Raw genomic sequence first — 17,700 nt, 5'->3', positions numbered from 1 at the left:
CACTGGAGTCTCTTTTACTACATACATTGTACCTTAGTTCAGGAAAGGTGGTCTGCGGGGCATGTTTTAAAAGTTACTAATGAGACTTCAAAGCTATAGGAATCTATAAGACTATAATTATGTGGTCCATCACACAGCTAGAGCCACAGCCTTTGTGCTCCTGGCAAGCTGTTCTGGAGATAGCCAACCAGGCTCATGCTGCTTCTGGGCTGTAGTGCTTGTCTCCTTGGTCTTGAGACCAGGCCTGACCAGGTAGCAGAGATAGGTGTGGACGTGGGCTTCATCTCACCTCAGCAGTTACAGCTTTGATATTCAAGATTTGAGCAGTATGAGTAAATAATAGTGTTTATTTTAATCCTGGAAATAAGTCACTGGTATTTATAATAAGCAGATTTTTTATAAACCAGCATTATAAACTCTATCCTGGCATCTTCCCTCTTTATGGCATATTTCTTTCTGTTTTTGAATATCTCAGTTCCCCCAAGTATTAGGGGAAAACTTCCTGTAATCCAGATGCTCATTCTTGCTGCTAGCCCATTTCTGCATGTTTTTTTTTTCCTTTCCTGCCTTTTAATGACCAACTTCCCTCTAGTTGTTGATTTTTCAGATTTTGTTTCTTTACTGTCTGTCTCCCTCCCTGAAGCATTGCATTTTTGCTTCTGTCTTGTTGCCTCACTGAAACTGTATTCAGAAATTACCAATGGGCCGGGCTTAGTGGCTCACGTCTATAATCCCAGCACTTTGGGAGGCCAAGGTAGGTGGATTACCTGAGATCAGGAGTTTGACACCAGCCTGGCCAACATGGTGAAACCCCGTCTCTACTGAAATAAGTTAGCTGGGCATGGTGTCGCGTGTCTGTAATCTCAGCTACCCGGGAGGCTGAGGCAGGAGAATCGCTTGAACCTGGGAGGCAGAGGTTGCAGTGATCCAAGATCATGCCATTGCACTCTAGCCCAGGCAGCAGAGTGAGACTCCATCTCAAAAAAATAAATAAATAAAATAAAAACAAAGAAATCACCAATGACTCCTTTCCAACCATATCTAGGGCTGATTTTATAAGCTCATAATCTTTTTGGTAGAGTGATAGCCCTTGACACCTTTGACCATTCCCCTCTTGAAATAAGTAGCTCTTCCTGTTTGTTTCTGCATGCTCTCCTTATTTTTCTCACCAATTTGCTCATATTTCTCCTTTCCCATTACTTAGCTAGCAGCTTTCACAAAGGGTCAAATCATTTACCATCAACTCTGTGTCTTCTAGACGCAATACCTTGGTGAACTCCTTGACTTCCCCTTCTTTTCTTTCAGTTCTTAACCACAATATCATTTAAGATCTGACCCCAAACAAAGGAAAGCTTCCCTCTTACAAAGGAAGCTTTCCTTTGTTTTTCTCTCTCTCACTTTGGCCACTGTTTTATTTGGAATTTTCTGGTCTTATATGTTTTATTGACAGAATCTGAGCCTTAATAGATACTAAATTGGTATTAGATGAGGGAATAAATATTCTTGAATATACTACCAGAAAGGCAGCATGAAACTGGAAGTAAGAGATCAATGGAAATTTGGGCAAATAGGACAATACCAATACTTAATACCTTATTTTGAAGGATTTTTAAACATAAAGTACCACAATGGAATTAAAAATCTTGTTAAAGCCTCTACTGGCAAATTAGATGAGAGACTCCAAGGCAGTATAAGAATGTGGAGTGAAGGTCAAGATGATCTGAAAGTGGTAAAATGATGTGAGAATGCACATAAAGGCCTTATTTGCCGATGACTTTGCCCCACACTGTTCTTCCAGGGGACCATTAATTTAACATGTTTTTATTGAGAACTTATTAATGTTCGAGGCACTGTGAAGAAACAGAGGCGAATAAAACGGTTAACTTACCAGAGCTTACAGTCTAAGAGTTAAGACACGATTAGCCTGATACTCTGCTAGAAGTACAAAGTACTATGGGAGATATTTGGGGTAGTTACGACTTATAGCTGGATGATTAAGAGAAGCCTTCTTGGAGAAGGTAGAATTGAACTGGCATTGTAAACTAGGTAAAATCTTGGTAGGCAGAAAGATATGTTGAAGGGAATAGCATAGGCAGTTCAAAATCAACAGGGTTTAGGATCTACTGGGAGAAGAGTGATTCATCCACTTACAGAGCCCGAGATCTATGATGGTAGGGGAGTGAGAGATGACTGGAAAGGAAGGGCTGACCCTTTGATACCAGTCTCAGATGTTGGGACTTCATTTGGAAGGCTGTGGGAAGCCACTGAGGGCATCAACATGATTCTTCATGGAGATTAGTTTGGTAGCAGTGAGTAGAGTATTTTGGAGCCTAAACAATTTGGGACTTAAAATCCAAATGAAGAGTAGTACAAGCCTCTAATGAGTGTGATAGAAAAATATGGTGTTAGATTGATTCCTAACAGTAGTAGGAATGGGAGTCACCCAAAGTTTCATGCTTTTGGAAATGGTGATACCAAGGAAAAGGGCAGGTCAAAAGAACAAGGTCTGGTGGGGACAGTGACTACAGTTTAGAAGTGTTGAGCTCGAGGAGTGAGCAGAACATACAGTGAGATATGTCCAACAGGCAGGTAGCAATATTTGAGGAAAGACCAGGACTTAAAGATGAGAATCACAGCTGAGAGGAGTAGTTAAGACCCTAGCGGATGAAAGGATACAGAGTGAGAAGAGGGCGTAATGCAGAACACTTGCAGGGGAAAGAAAAGCAAAAAAACCCCAAAGCATCATTTGGAGTCAGGGACAAGAGGTAGAGCTCTTGAGAGATGTTAGGGGAAAACCAGGGCCCTCTACTGGAGCAAAAAAGCACAGAGGCAGGGAGGCTTTTGTTATAGGCTGGAGACGAGGTTTTGGCCAGTAGAGAGGCAGGAACAGGAGAGGAGATGAGGTGAGAGCCACTTTGTAGGAAAAATTGACACAACGTGGTGATTAAGTAGAAAGAGGTGTCAGCAATGACTGTAGTTTTTGAGCATGTGTGACTCTGACAGAGTTGATGTCACTGACAGAAATAGGAAACCCTGAAAAGGGAGGAGTTGTAGAGGGAAGATGTGAACTTTGGCTGTGGATAAAGCCAGTTTGAGGTGACTGTGAAACCCCAAGCAAGAATGTTCAGCAGACATTTGGACATATGGGTCTGAAACTGAAGATTCAGGGCAAGAGAGAAAATGTGGATATGGGGATCAATGGCCTTTAGGTGGATTGCACCTCTCAACATGAATAAAATTTCTGAAAGAGATAGTTTAGAGAGAAAAGCAGAGGCCATGGACTGGGGATGGCTGCAATTTAGGTGCAAATTGCCCAAGTGAGGATGAGTTGCTCAAGAGGAATCCTGTGCCTTCATTTTACTCTTCCCTGTCTCTGCTGAGTCCATGGAAGATGTGCCATGAAGATTTGCAGTGACATTGATTATAAAATTATAAGCTCTTTTATGCCAACTTTATCGTTCTGGAATAGGTGAGTTCCTGCTACACAAGGGATTTATGTCCTTTCCATCTCTTACTGCCTCCCCACTTTCCCCACAGTGCTCTTCTCTTATTCCCTCTCTCTGATCCTTGCAGCAACAATTTGCATATCAGTTTAGAAGCCCAGTTATAGATGACTTGTCTTATAGGTATTTATCTTAAATTAAACGTTTCCATTAGTCAAGGTAGTATTTTCATAAGTAAAAGTGACTTTTTATTTATCTTTCCCAGGTAATTCAAGATTTAAGATTTATCATCCTCAGTGAAACTTTTTATGAATAGCATTATATTTATCTTTTTATTTTAGGATATGGGGTAATACATTTGTTGAAATAATAAAAACCACACTAAAGTTGCATGCTGCCTAGCTATACTTTACTGTTTCATTAAAGTTGAGGATGTGGTTGAAGTTTGTACCATTGACTCTCTGATCTGATATGTTCTAGGCAAGGTAAAGAATCCTGAGTGGAGCAGAAATGAAATTCCACATAGCTGTGGTGAGGTTTGTAGAAAGAAACAGCCTGGCCAGGACTGCCCACATTCCTGTAACCTGTAAGTTGGAATGCTAATTCTGTTGGGATTGCTGGTGGACATGCTTTGCTGGTGGCTCTAAGTAAACATACCTGGTTAGCATGTAATGGTTTGGGATGAAGGGTGATATGGGACCTCAGTAAATGGTCTCAGATCACCCTGTGCCAGGCACTCTACATCAGTTAACTTGTTGAATCCTTACCACAGCCCAGTAATAGATATTTACCATCTCCACTTTACAGATGAGGCTCAGAAAGGCCAAGCCTCTTGCCCAGTGTCACAGTGGTAGGCCGTGGATGGTGGAGCTAGGGTTTCCAAAGCCAGTGCTCCTTCCATTACGTTTACACTGCTTGCTTCTAAGAAGAAATGTGACTCATATGTTTTATCCTCCATTGATATCCAGGATATTCAGGTCCAAGAGAATGTATGGGAGAACCTTCTGTCTGGGGAAAGACAATTGTGTAGGGTCCCGGTCGGACAGTATTTCTTTCTAAGATGTCAACTTTCTAAGATGTCAATCTTTTTCTTTTTCTTTTTTTCTTTTTTTTGTTTTTTTTTTTTTAGACAGGGTCTCACTTTGTCACCCAGGCTGGAGTGTGAGTGTGGTGGCGTGATCACAGCTCACTGCAACCACCGCCTCTTATGCCCAAGCCATCCTCCCACCTCATCCTCCTGAGTAGCTGGGACTACAGGCGTGTGCCACCACGCCTGGCTAATTTTTGTATGTTTTTGTAGAAATGGGGTTTTGCCATGTTGCCCAGGTTGGTCTCGAACTCCTGGCCTCAAGCAATCTGCTCTCCTCAGCCTCCTAACATGCCAGGATTACTGGTGTGAGCCACCACACCCAGCCGTAGGCTGTCAATCTTTTCCCTGCAATAAACAGCCAGTTGTAGACTATATCCATAAGCCAGACACGGTGGCTCATGCCTATAATCCCAAGTGTTGGGATGCCAAGGCAGGAGGATTGCTTGAGGCCAGGAGTTCTAGACCAGACTAGGCAACAAAGTGAGACCCTGTCTCTACAAAAAAATTTAAAATTAGCCAGGTGTGGTGGCACACACCTATAGTCCCAGCTACTTGGGAAGCTGAGCAAGGAGGATCATCTGAGTCCAGGAGTTGAAGGCTGCAGTGAGCTGTGATTGCACTATTGCACTCCAGCCTAGGCAACAAAGCAAGACCACGTCTCTAAAAATAATAAAGAAATAAGTAGACTGTATGCAGTCAGCTTCTAAATACCAAAAAATGCACAGTAATAGAAAAACAATTGATCAGTTACAAATACATTTCTACAGGCCTTGACCTCAGACAAAGGTTTAAATCTTAGGTTCAAGTTACTTAAGTAGTTATGTGACCTTGGACAAGTTACTTAATTTATCTAAGCCTGTATCTGTAAAATAATAATGATAGTAATAATAATACTTATAGGGTTCTATGAAAATTAAATGAATTAGTGCACCTATGCAGTTCGATACAGAGTCTGGCAAGTGATCAAAAAATGACAATTCTTACTTTTACTACCCAAATCTAAGAGTAAACCAGACATCAGAGTGTTATCTTGGTATTTCTACTGCTTGGAGCAGGATAATATTGGACCAGGGTCCTAGTGATCAAGGCATGGTGGTGGCACTGGGGAAATGTCAGTGGGGGTAGAGCTGTTTTAAACTGGGCTAGACAGCATGGCCTGTGATCTGCTGGGCAGTCAGATACCTCCTTCCCTTTGACTGCTCACATAGGTCCTTCCTTAGGAAGGACTTAAGCTATTCTTGCCATTAGCTGTCATTTTCAGTAAATTCAGTAATAAGAAGTTAATCCTGGCTGGGCACGGTGGCTCACGCCTGTAATCCCAGCACTTTGGGAGGCCAAGGTAGGCGGATCACGCCAGGAGATCGAGACCATCCTGGCTAACATGGTGCAACCCCATCTCTACTAAAAATATAAAAAATTAGCTGGGTGTGGTGGCGGGCGCCTGTAGTCCCAGCTACTGGAGAGGCTGAGGCAGGAGAATGGCGTGAACCCAGGAGGCGGAGGCTGCAGTGAGCCGAGATCACGCCACTGCACTCCAGCCTGGGCGACAGAGCAAGACTCCGTCTCAAAAAAAAAAAAAAAAAAAACTTAATCCTCTGCATGGACTATTTTTTCAAACCCTTCATGACTACCAGAGATCAAAACTGGTGCAGATCACGTGATCAGCACCATGTCTGAAAGAAAAGAACACCTTAAAACCTGCTCCTGCTCTTTTGTGGCTCTGGAGCTCTCACACTTGACTTGGGAACTTTCTTTTACTTTCAGGGCCATAGAAGCCCATTCCCCAGTAGCACTTTTCTGGTCTCCAAGAAAGCTTTGGTTTCTCTCATTTACACTTGTTAGGACTCAAAAGCCATAGAGACAGGGTCTCGCTCTGTTGCCCAGGCCTGAGTGCAGTGGTGCTATCGTAGCTCACTGCACCCTCGAACTCCTGGGCTCAAGCGATCCTCCCGCCTCAGCCTCCCAAAGTGCCGAGAGTACAGGCGTGAGCCACCATGCCTGGTGTGAACATCTATATTTTTAAAAGCTCTCCAGGCACTTCCAATATATAGCCAGTGTTGTGAACCTCTGGTCTAAAAGTTAAGAAAACCTGAGATTGAGGAGATTGAGTCCAGGCTTCTGAGGTATTTGACATGACCTAGAATCACCCAAACCTGACAAGCAATGAAAATTGTTTCACCCGAAAGGATTGAGGTGTATGTAAAATATAACTGTTGAATAATGATACTCATCTTTAAAGAAACATGCTTAAACTTATGTCTCCTATGGGTATTGTCTATCAAAATGAGTCATCTTAGAAGACTAGACATTTGTTCCTGGATTGTTTTCAATGTTTAAACCTTATTTAAGAATTATCAGAGCTTGTTTAGGAGTTTCATAGAAACTAAACATTCCAGCCAGACCACTTTATAAGCACACTAATGTTTTACAGCAAATTCTATTACCCATCTGATTAATTGGTCTTGGCTCTGATTGGCTTTTGATTCCCAAAGGGTTGTGATTTGCCACCTGGAATATACCCCTCCTACTCCAAAAACAGTTTCGTAGAAGTTCCCAAAATGTTTTAAGTAGTGGTATTTCTGTACCACTGTGTAATTTGCCAAAGTGTCTGCTTTGAAGAGGACAGTATATATTTGAATATACAAACTCCATATTGTAACTTTTTTCTATTGGTCTCTATAATATAGCTCCTAAAAATAGCATTTTTCAGAGGGCTAATTCTGACCTATAGCATATCACTCAGCCCAGTTTTTTCCATGACCCCTTTCCCTCTTATTCTCTCCATGTTACTCACTAGCATGCCTCCCCTCATGTCAGCCTTCTTTTCACTGTTCAATTGTTTGCCCAATGCCTGATTATTACTTCACTAGCTGATAAAGAGTACGTCCGTACTTCTTACGGACCCGGTAGATTTGAATTCTATTACCTTGCTTAGACTCTGATCTTCTACAGTACTCTATTAGCCATTCTGCCTTTTACCTGAGTAGCAAACTATTTTTATTCCCCCACACTGCTGTAAGTGGGCCAAGACTGTGTTTGAAAATGTCATCTTTGACTCTCAGACCCAAATATAACCAGTATTTTGACTTGGGATTTACTTCTCTGGTTAGTCTATGGTGATAATGATGTCAATTTTTTGCACATAAAAGTACAGTTGATATCTTTGTTCAAATAGTTTAATCAACTTGAAACAAATACAAAGACATGTCATAGTAGATGTATTTGTTGCCATATTCACAATAAGACCCAGCTGGGACAGCTTTGTTCGGGTTTGGATACATGGCTATGGTTTATTCAGTGAAACCTTTCTCTTTCAGTCTCTGCCATCCAGGACCCTGCCCACCCTGCCCTGCCTTTATGACAAAAACATGTGAATGTGGACGAACCAGGTAAAGTTAAAATTACACCCTAAAGAAGACCTCAGTTTTCACATGCATGATTGACTTGTGAATTTCTAAAATAAAAGAATATAGGTAGATACAAATAAATGGTAGGCATGAATAGTACTTTTTTTTTTTCAGGAGTGAAAGTTTATTAAAAAGCTTTAGAACAGGAAGGAAAGGACAGAAGGAAAGTACAACTTGGAAGAGAGCCAAGTGGGCAACTTGAGGACCAAATGCGCCATGGATAGTACTTTTCTATAACTAGTAGTTCCCTGCGCTGCCCGTGACCCTATTTTGTAATCTTATAAGTGATTAAGAAATTATATGCACAATGAGATTGTGAGACTACCCATTATTTTGGGTAAAATACCAAAGTGACAAGGATTTTTTTTTTTTTTTGAGACGGAGTCTCGGTCTGTCGCCCATGCTGGAGTGCAGTGGCGTGATCTCGGCTCACTGCAACCTCTGCTGCCCGGGTTCAAGCAATTCTCCTGCCTCAGCCTCCCAAGTAGCTGGGATTACAGGCGCCTGCCACCGCACCTGGCTAATTTTTGTGTTTTTAGTAGAGATGGGATTTCATCATCTTGGCCAGGCTGGTCTTGAACTATTGACTTCATGATCCACCCGCCTCGGCCTCCCAAAATGCTGGGATTACAGGCATGAGCCACCACGCTCAGTCGGCAAGGATTTTTTTTTTTAACCTCTCTAGTGGGTGACAGAACCAGGAGTTGAACCCAGGCCTAAGGAGTCTGGGACCGGTTTCCCGTGCCTAGCACAGTGTCTGGCATCTAGGAGTCTTTTAATGAATATTGTTGAATGAAAGAATAGGTGACTCTAGAGCCCACCCTTGTTCCATTATAATACAAGGTCTCCTACATCGTTAATACAAGGATCACTGATAGCTGTGGAGTGTCTTTGAGGCCCAGTAAGATCTTAAAATGATTTCTGAACCACAGGATGAGATGAATCATGCAGATTTTCAGTGAGGTGCATTTCTTTAGCCTTCACTGAACTTATGAGGATAGCCATGTTGCCTGAGATTACATGTAAGTGTTTTGACTCAGAAAGGTCAGATTCTGGTTCTGTCACTTCGTGGTTGTTGATTCTGGGCAAGTTGCTTGGTCTCACTGAACCTCATTTTTCTTATAAAGTAGAAATAATAGTGTCTACTTCAAGGGGTTAATGTTAGCCATGGTGCTAGGCAGAATGGTAGCATAATAGGCTAGTGTTAGCCATTATGTCAAGTACTGCAAGCTGATCATTTATGTACATAACAGTGACTTTTAAAAACAAAATATGGAGTTGAGATGAGAGTCGAGGATCAAATAAAATGCTTCTTGCAGAAGAGTGGACTCCAAGTGCTTAACCATTACCCTAGAAAGAGACCTGAAGACAATTGTCTAAAAGTACTTTCTGCGGCTGGGCGCAGTGGCTCACGCCTGTAATCCCAGCACTTTGGGAGGCCGAGGTGGGTGGATCACTTGAGGTTAAGAGTTCGAGACCAGCTGGGCCAACATGTTGAAACCCTGTCTCTACTAAAAATACAAAAATTAGCTGGGTGTGGTGACACGTGCCTGTAGCCCCAGCTACTGGGGAGGTTGAGGCAGGAGAATCGCTTGAAACCAGGAGGCGGAGGTTGCAGTGAGCCACGATGGCACCACTGCACTCCAGCCTGGGCAACAGAGCAAGACTCTGTCTCAAATAAACAACAACAAAAAAGGACTTTCTTATATCCTTCTCTCAGCAAAATCAAGATGTTTATTAGAACAAAACTAGAATTCGCTTATTTCCCTACCCTGAAGCAAAGTCACATATAGTATGTTCTAAGTGCTGGGTCTCAGGATAATGCCATTGTGCTGTTAGTCTGAGTGTGTTAGATCTGGGTACATGATAGCTGTCTTTCTCCCCTGTCTGTAAAGTACTGTGGAAGCTCCAGGCAGAGCTAGGACTAGAACCCAGATCTTCTCACTCCTCACCCCAGCGTTCTTTGTCCTTACGCATGCTGCTTCATGGAACTCAGAGATGAAATCACATAAAGCAAATACTCAGGAATAGCCTTCAGTTCCTCACCACTCAGAAAATAGGAGAGAAAGACAGGATGGAAAATGAAAAAGGAGGAGAAAGAAGAAAGAGTGGGCCAGGCATGGTGGCTCAAGCCTGTAATCCCAACACTTTGGGAGCCTGAGGCAGGAGGATCGCTTAAGCCTAGGAGTTTGAGATCAGTCTGGGCAATATAGTGAGACCCTGTCTCTATTTAAAAAACAACAACAACAAAAAAAAAAAAAAACAGAAGAAGAAAAAGAATGGAGAAAGGGAGAGTAATTGAGGAAATAAGAATTGGAGGAGGGAGACATAGGAAAAAGTGAGGGAAATGAAGTTAGAGAAAGGCTTAGTGGGTTTTGAGGGGAGAGTTAGGGCCACAGTGTTAGTTTAGTTGTCCAACAGGAACTTTTAGACTGATGCTGTCTTTACATCTATTGTCTTTACAGGCACACAGTTCGCTGTGGTCAGGCTGTCTCAGTCCACTGTTCTAACCCATGTGAGAATATTTTGAACTGTGGTCAGCACCAGTGTGCTGAGCTGTGCCATGGGGGTCAATGCCAGCCTTGCCAGATCATTTTGAACCAGGGTAAGTGGTGGGCACACCAGCTAGCAATGCTTGTGTTCTTTTCTGGAACCTTATTAATGATTGTCTTGATAAACTTTGATTGGTGTCAGACTTTTAGTCACAAAGACCTTGAGTAGAGAGAACTGGAGATACAATGCTTAGATGGTTTTTATTATTTTACCTGCATACCAGTATAGGTCATTGTCCTATATAATTTTTTTTTTCTTTTTGAGATAAGTCTCACTCTGTCGCCCAGGCTGTAGTGCAGTGGCGTGATCCTAGCTCACTGCAACCTCCACCTCCCAAGTTCAAGCAATTCTCCTGTCTCAGCCTCCCAGGTAGCTGGGATTACAGGTGCCTGCTATCACGCCTTGCTAATTTTTGTATTTTTAGTAGAGATGGGGTTTTACAATGTTAGCCAGGCTGGTCTTGAACTCCTGACCTCAAGTGATAATGCCTGCTTGGGCCTCCCAAAGTGCTGGGATTACAGGCATGAGCCACAGTGCCTGGCCTAATTTAAATAGCAGATTTTAAAATGCTGTTTAAAAGTAACTGCTTGAAAAGGACCAGATTATTATGGACCTAGAAAGACTAAAATAATCTTTTTAAAAATGAACTGGCTGGGCACAGTGGCTCACGCCTGTAATCCCAGCAGTTTGAGAGGCTGAGGCGGGTGGATCACTCGAGGTCAGGAGATTGAGACCAGCCTGGCCAGCATGGTGAAACCCTGTCTCTACTAAAAATACAAAAATTAACTGGGCATGGTGGTGGGCACCTGTAATCCCAGCTATTCGGGAGGCTGAATCAAGAGAATCACTTGAACCCGGGAGGCGGAGGTTGCAGTGAGCAGAGATCGCGCCACTGCACTCTAGCCTGGATGGCAGAATGAGGCTCAGTCTAAAATAATAATAATAATAATAATAATAATAATAATAATAATAATAAAATGGGCTGGGCACAGTGGCTCACACTTGTAATCCCAGCCCTTTGGGAGGCCGAGGCGGGCGGATCATGAGGTCAGGAGATCGAGACCACGGTGAAACCCCATCTCTACTAAAAATACAAAAAAATTAGCTGGGCGTGGTGGCGGGCGCCTGTAGTCCCAGCTACTTGGAGAGGCTGAGGCAGGAGAATGGCGTGAACCCGGGAGGCGGAGCTTGCAGTGAGCCGAGATTGCGCCACTGCACTCCAGCCTGGGCGACAGAGCGAGACTCCGTCTCAAAAAAAAAAAAAAAATAATAATAATAATAAAATGAACATGTGAAATCTAAGAACATATAAAACTAATTTTTCATAATAAAAATTAGAAAATGGTTGCCTAGTGGTGGAAATTGGGGGAAGGGACACAAATTTTCTGGGTTGATAGAAATGTTTGATATCTTGTTTTGGGTGGTGGTTACACAGATGTGTACAATTACCAAAAGATATCTGAAACCAATCAAAACTGAATATGTAAAATATTTGTGTTTATTATATGCTAGCTATACGTCAATGGGAAAAAAAGTAGAAAGTATCTACATGAATAGAAAAAATTTTTTTAATTGTGAATATAAGTTTATATTTTTGATGTTTTCAGTTTTTCTCTTCCTCTCCATTACTGCAATCTAGAAATGGGACAGAAGAATCTAATTTTATAGTTGGGGCGTGTTGGCGGGCACCTGTAATCCCAGGTACTTGGATGCTGAGGCAGGAGAATCGCTTGAACCTGGGGGGCGGAGGTTGCAGTGAGCTAAAATCGTGCCATTGCACTCCAGCCTGGGCAACGAGAGTGAAACTCTGTCCCAGAAAACAAAAAAGGAATCTAGTTTTATTTTCTCTTAGTGCAGTTATCCCCTCTTTGCTCTCCAGAGTGAATATTGTCAGGTACCCAGTCACTGATTAAACAGCCTGAAAGCTCACTGTATTTTTAGGTAGGCTGTTTGGTCATGATACAACTCTAATCGTCCCAGTTTTTTCTTTTATTGAGCCAAAATCTGCTTCCCTGAAATATACTCTCTCCTTGGTCTGCCTTTATCTACATTTCATGTTCCTCCTGGGTTGTTCAAAATTAGCTGTCATATATTCTTTCCCCAGTGTTTCCTTTCAGGCCTAACAGCTGTGATTGCTTCATTTCTTCCCTGTGAAACATGCTCAGAGACCACACATCCTCTTAAAAGTGGCTAGATTGGGCTGGGCACGGTAGCTCATGCACTTTGGGAGGCCAGGGCAGGTGGATCACTTGAGCCTAGGAGTTTGAGACTAGCCTGGGCAACATGGCGAAAACCAGTCTCTAACCAAAAAAAGAAAAAAAAAAATTAGCCGGAGATGGTGGCATGCATCTGTAGTCCTAGCTACTTGGGAGGCTGAGGTGGAAGGATCGCTTGAGCCCAGGAGGCGGAGGTTGCAGTGAGCTGAGATCATGCTACCGCACTCCAGCCTAGGTGACAGTACCCAACTCTGTCTCAAAAAAAAAAAAGTGACCAGATTGTTCACAACAATGCCAGTCTTCTTGTGGGATCCACCAAAACCAGTATTACTCAAAACTCGATGTTCTTTGAGTACATTCTTGGAATTTTTCACTGAGACGGAGGACTGATTAAATGTGTCCTGATTATTTTCCAGACTAAAATTTTTGTAGTCAGTTCTCTCTGGAATAGAACTTCAGGGCTTCCATTACCTGTTGTGAATCCTGACCCTGCCTGTGAGTGCTCCCTCCAGTTTTATCCCAGGCTGAAAATGGGATAATATGTTCCAGCCCCTGTTTTTAATAGTCTCTTCAAGAGAATGAAGAGTTGCCTGTGCCCAGTTTGATTATTCATTATGTCATATGGATCTGTAATTAACAGGAAGTGTAGAAAAGCTCTCTATCCTGGTACTTACCAAGCTTTTTTTTTGGATCTCGTTCTGTCAGCCAGACCAGAGTGCAGATTCTCCTGCCTCAGCCTCCCAAGTAGCTGGGACTACAGATGCACACCACCATCCCTGGCTTCAGCTGTTTTTTTTGTTTGTTTGTTTGTTTTGTTTTTTTTTGTTTTTTTTTTTTCTGAGATGGAGTCTCACTCTGTCGCCCAGGCTGGAGTGCAGTGGTGCAATCTCGGCTCACTGCAAGCTCCGCCTCCCAGGTTCACGCCATTCTCCTGCCTCAGCCTCTCCGAGTAGCTGGGACTACAGGCGCCCGCCACCACGCCCGGCTAATTTTTTGTATTTGTAGTAGAGACGGGGTTTCACCGTGGTCTCGATCTCCTGACCTTGTGATCCACCCGCCTCGGCCTCCCAAAGTGCTGGGATTACAAGCGTGAGCCACCGCACCCGGCCCGGCTTCAGCTGTTTTTAGCTCTTGATTCATATTGGGCTTTTACTCAGCGAAATCACCCAAGTCTTTTTTGTACAAATTTGTATGGATCCCAGTCTCTTCCTCCTTGTTTCTGTTTAGTTGATTTTTCAAACCCAGTTTTGAAGACTTGAAAAACTAATGTTTTTCCACATTAGTTATCTAGCAGAATATTTTGGCCGTGTAAATAGTTTATCTTCTTGAATTATAATTCTTCTAGGATCCCTTTCAGTGTTATCTAGAGATTAATAAGCATTCTTTTTGGGTCTTTATTCATATGTTGATAAAATACTAAATGGGTTAAGGCTGGCAACAGTGTCCTTTGGTTCCTTAATACTATTTAACCAGCTGTGACCCTACCTAATTCTTCTGTCACCTGTACCTAATTCTTCTGTCACCTGCTCATATTTCTGTCTGTTGTGCCTAGGAGAGCTTTTTAGTATTTACTCAGATTTTTTCATCAGGAACTCAATTTTTTTATTGTTACCCATTCTGACCCTTGATTCTTTTGCTCACAGCTTTCTATTCATTGCCTCTGTAAAAAGCCTTTGTTCTGTTTGAGCAGAAACTTAGCAAAGAAAAGCCTACTAGCAAAAGCTCCCAGTTGCCGGGGTTTCTTTACCAGTTCACTGATTGTACAAATATTTATTGTATTTTCTGAATCTTTATTAATTTATCAAATCAGTCTTTATTAAATGAACAAATGAGTTTTAGACGGGGGAAAAAATTGCGTATAGGCCAGGTGTAGTGGCTCACATCTGTAATCCCAGCACTTTGGGAGGCCAGGATGGGCTGATCACTTGAGCCCAGGAGTTTGAGACCAGCTTGGGCAACATGGCAAAACCCTATCTCTACAAAAAATACAAAAGCTAGCCAGGTGTAGTGGCACACACCTGTACTCCCAGCTACTTGAGGGGCTGAAGTGAGAAGATTGCTTGAGCCCGGGAGTTTGAGGCTGCAGTGAGCTGTGTTCACATGACTGCACTCCAGCCTGGGTGACAAAGTGAGGCCCTGTCTCAAAAAGAAAGAGAAAGAAAAGAAAAGAAATTGCACATGGACTTACTGGAAGATGGAATGTGTATTTTAAAAATAAAGAGTCCTTGAATCTTAAATTCAGCTAATTAAAAAAAAAAAAATCAAAGCAGGCACAGTGGCTCATGCCTGTAATCCCAGCACTTTGGGAGGTCGAGGCTGCAGTAAGCTGTGTTCACACCACTGTTCTCTAGCTGGGCAACAAAGTGAGATCCTGTCTTTAAAAAAGGAAAAAAAAAATCAAGAGTCTCGATTATGGCCGGGCATGGTGGTTCACACCTGTAATCCCAGCCCTTTGGGAGGCTGAGGCGGGTGGATCACCTGAGATCAGGAGTTCAAGACCAGCCTGGCCAACATGGTGAAACCCCATCTCTCCTAAAAATACAGAAATTAGCTGGGTGTGGTGGCGGGCCCCTATAATCCCAGCTACTTGGGAGGCTGAGGCAGGAGAATTGCGTGAACCAGGGAGGTGGAGGTTGCAGTGAGCCAAGATCATGCCATTGCACTCCAGCCTGGGCAAGAGTAAGACTCCGTCTCAAAAAAAAAAAAAAAAAAGAGTCTTAATTATAGTGAAACCTTTTGGTTCTGTTTAATGTACGGTTTTATTTTATGAGTATTATTTTTAATACCTTATTAGAAGGTTTCTATTTTATTTTTATTACATATGTGATTTTTAAAATGTGATATTTTTATAATACTGCATTTATTCTGATCATTAGATCTTATACTCTCATGCCAATTTTTAAATTTCTTTTTAGTAACGGGGACCTTTTTACAAGCGTTTTATGTAAAACCTGACATAAAGTATGAAACCGTGCTTCTTGGGTTGAAGTGAGGATGGGAAATCCAGATGTCAACTCCTCCACCACTACTACCAGCTTAGCTTGTCTATCCCCTGTAACATCACCAGAGGACCCCCAGGAGCCTCACAGTGAATGGTGTTCAACCATGGCCTTATGGACCAGATAGTGTTCTCTTAATTTAGAGGTTGCTTCACTCTGATGCTGTTCTTGGAATGTGCTGCAGAGGCACTATGAGATATTAATAGTTTAACAAGGCCTTTTTTATTTCTTCCTATGGTAAAGCTCTTAGGTGGGTCTCAGAGCTGCTGTATAAACTATACTCATTTCTGCATAGGTCTGATCAGTACTCCATTTGGCCTTCCAGAGTGCTGGGATTACAGGCATGAGCCACTGTGCCGGGCCCACATTTTGTATTTTCTTATAGATTATTTGGGATATTTTAAGAATCCATACATGTTACTAACTTTTTGTTTTTGAAATTTTCTCTTCAAGTATGCTATTGCGGCAGCACCTCCCGAGATGTGTTATGTGGAACCGATGTAGGAAAGTCTGATGGATTTGGGGATTTCAGCTGTTTAAAGATATGTGGCAAGTAAGGTTTTACGTTTTCCTCAGCTGAGCTAAAGCTGCACTTTATGCAACAATTATGTAATAGTGTGTTATTCTTAACAGGGACTTGAAATGCGGTAACCATACATGTTCGCAAGTGTGCCACCCTCAGCCCTGCCAGCCATGCCCACGGCTCCCCCAGCTGGTGCGCTGTTGCCCCTGTGGCCAAACTCCTCTCAGCCAATTGCTAGAACTTGGAAGTAGTAGTCGGAAAACATGCATGGACCCTGTGCCTTCGTGTGGAAAAGTGTGCGGCAAGCCTCTGCCTTGTGGTTCCTTAGGTAACTAGTAAGCGTAAAGTTGGCTTTAAAAATATTATTGTAAATGGTTGGCAGCAATGAGTGCTTAAGCAACGTAGAAGTAAGTGCCAGTTACAATATCAGAGGTTTCTAAATATTATGATCATATTTATGTAGGTACTTTTTCTTTCCTCCTCAAAATACACTTGCGAAAACCCATACATTTGCCCAAATGATCTCTCTGATTCAGGTATTTTATTGTTAACTCTGGACAACTGTGGTGAGTTACTGTTCCACAGGGGTTACGATTTCTCTTAGGAGCCTGTACTATTATGAACACTATATGTATTTATACCAATCCAGGTTCAGCAAGTGTTGAAAAGCCTTTTCACATAATAGGAACATGCTAAAATAATTGTGGGTTAGACAGAGTCTAGTTTGGAGACAGAGTCTCGTTCTGTCACCCCAGCTCGAGTACAGTGGTACGATCTCGGCTCACTGCAGCCTCCGACTCCTGGGCTCAAATGATTCTTATGTCTCAGCCTCCCAAGTAGCTGGGACTACAGGCGCGCACCACCACGCCCGGCTAATTTTTGTGTTTTTAATAGAGACGGGGTTTCACCATGTTGACCATGCTGGTCTCGAACTCCTAGCACCAAGTGATCCACCCGCCTTGGGTTCCCAAAGTGCTGGGATTACAGGTGTAAGCCACCGTACCTGGCCAAAGAACTAAAATTGTAAGTACAATAAAACCTCAGCCATTTAGATCATTCAAGGAATGTCAGTCTCTGTAGCTAAGTTTCCCATCTAGCTGAGGATATGAGGATAGCACCTATTGAACATCATTTTGGATGAATATTTTTCTTTCTTTTTTTTTTTTTTTTTTTTGAGACAGAGTCTCACTCTGTTGCCCAGGCTAGAGTGCAGTGGTGTGATTTTGGCTCACTGCAACCTCCACCTCCTGGGTTCAAGCAATTCTCCTCCCTCAGCCTCCTGAGTAGCTGGGATTACAGGCACCTGCCATCATGCCCAGCTAATTTTTTTTTGTATTTTTGTAGAGATGGGGTTTCACCATGTTGGCCAAGCTGGTCTTGAACTCCTGACCTTGGGTGATCTGCCCACCTTGGCCTCCCAAAGTGCTGGGATTATAGGCATGAGCCACCATGCCTGGCTGGATGAATAT

The 17,700-nt window shown here is 42.7% G+C and overlaps 1 protein-coding gene across 11 annotated transcripts in view; it reads left to right on the top strand.

The window, feature by feature from the left end:
* Positions 1–17,700, top strand: part of NFX1 (nuclear transcription factor, X-box binding 1) — an 88,739-nt gene that overhangs the window by 12,816 nt on the left and 58,223 nt on the right. For all 11 annotated transcript variants that reach the window (XR_009210982.1, XR_009210980.1, XR_009210978.1 and 8 more), the window contains exons 5-9: positions 3,924–4,029; positions 7,851–7,922; positions 10,406–10,545; positions 16,162–16,261; positions 16,342–16,559. Coding sequence is in view for 4 of the 11 variants with exons in the window: in XM_058431078.1 (XP_058287061.1) it covers positions 3,924–4,029; positions 7,851–7,922; positions 10,406–10,545; positions 16,162–16,261; positions 16,342–16,559 (636 nt within the window). In the remaining 7 variants the exon portion in view is untranslated. The remainder of the gene's footprint in view (positions 1–3,923; positions 4,030–7,850; positions 7,923–10,405; positions 10,546–16,161; positions 16,262–16,341; positions 16,560–17,700) is intronic.

This window comes from Hylobates moloch, unplaced genomic scaffold, assembly GCF_009828535.3.
Source record: "Hylobates moloch isolate HMO894 unplaced genomic scaffold, HMol_V3 SCAFFOLD_19, whole genome shotgun sequence".
NCBI lineage: Eukaryota > Metazoa > Chordata > Mammalia > Primates > Hylobatidae > Hylobates > Hylobates moloch.
This window is presented reverse-complemented; position numbering and strand designations above follow the sequence as displayed.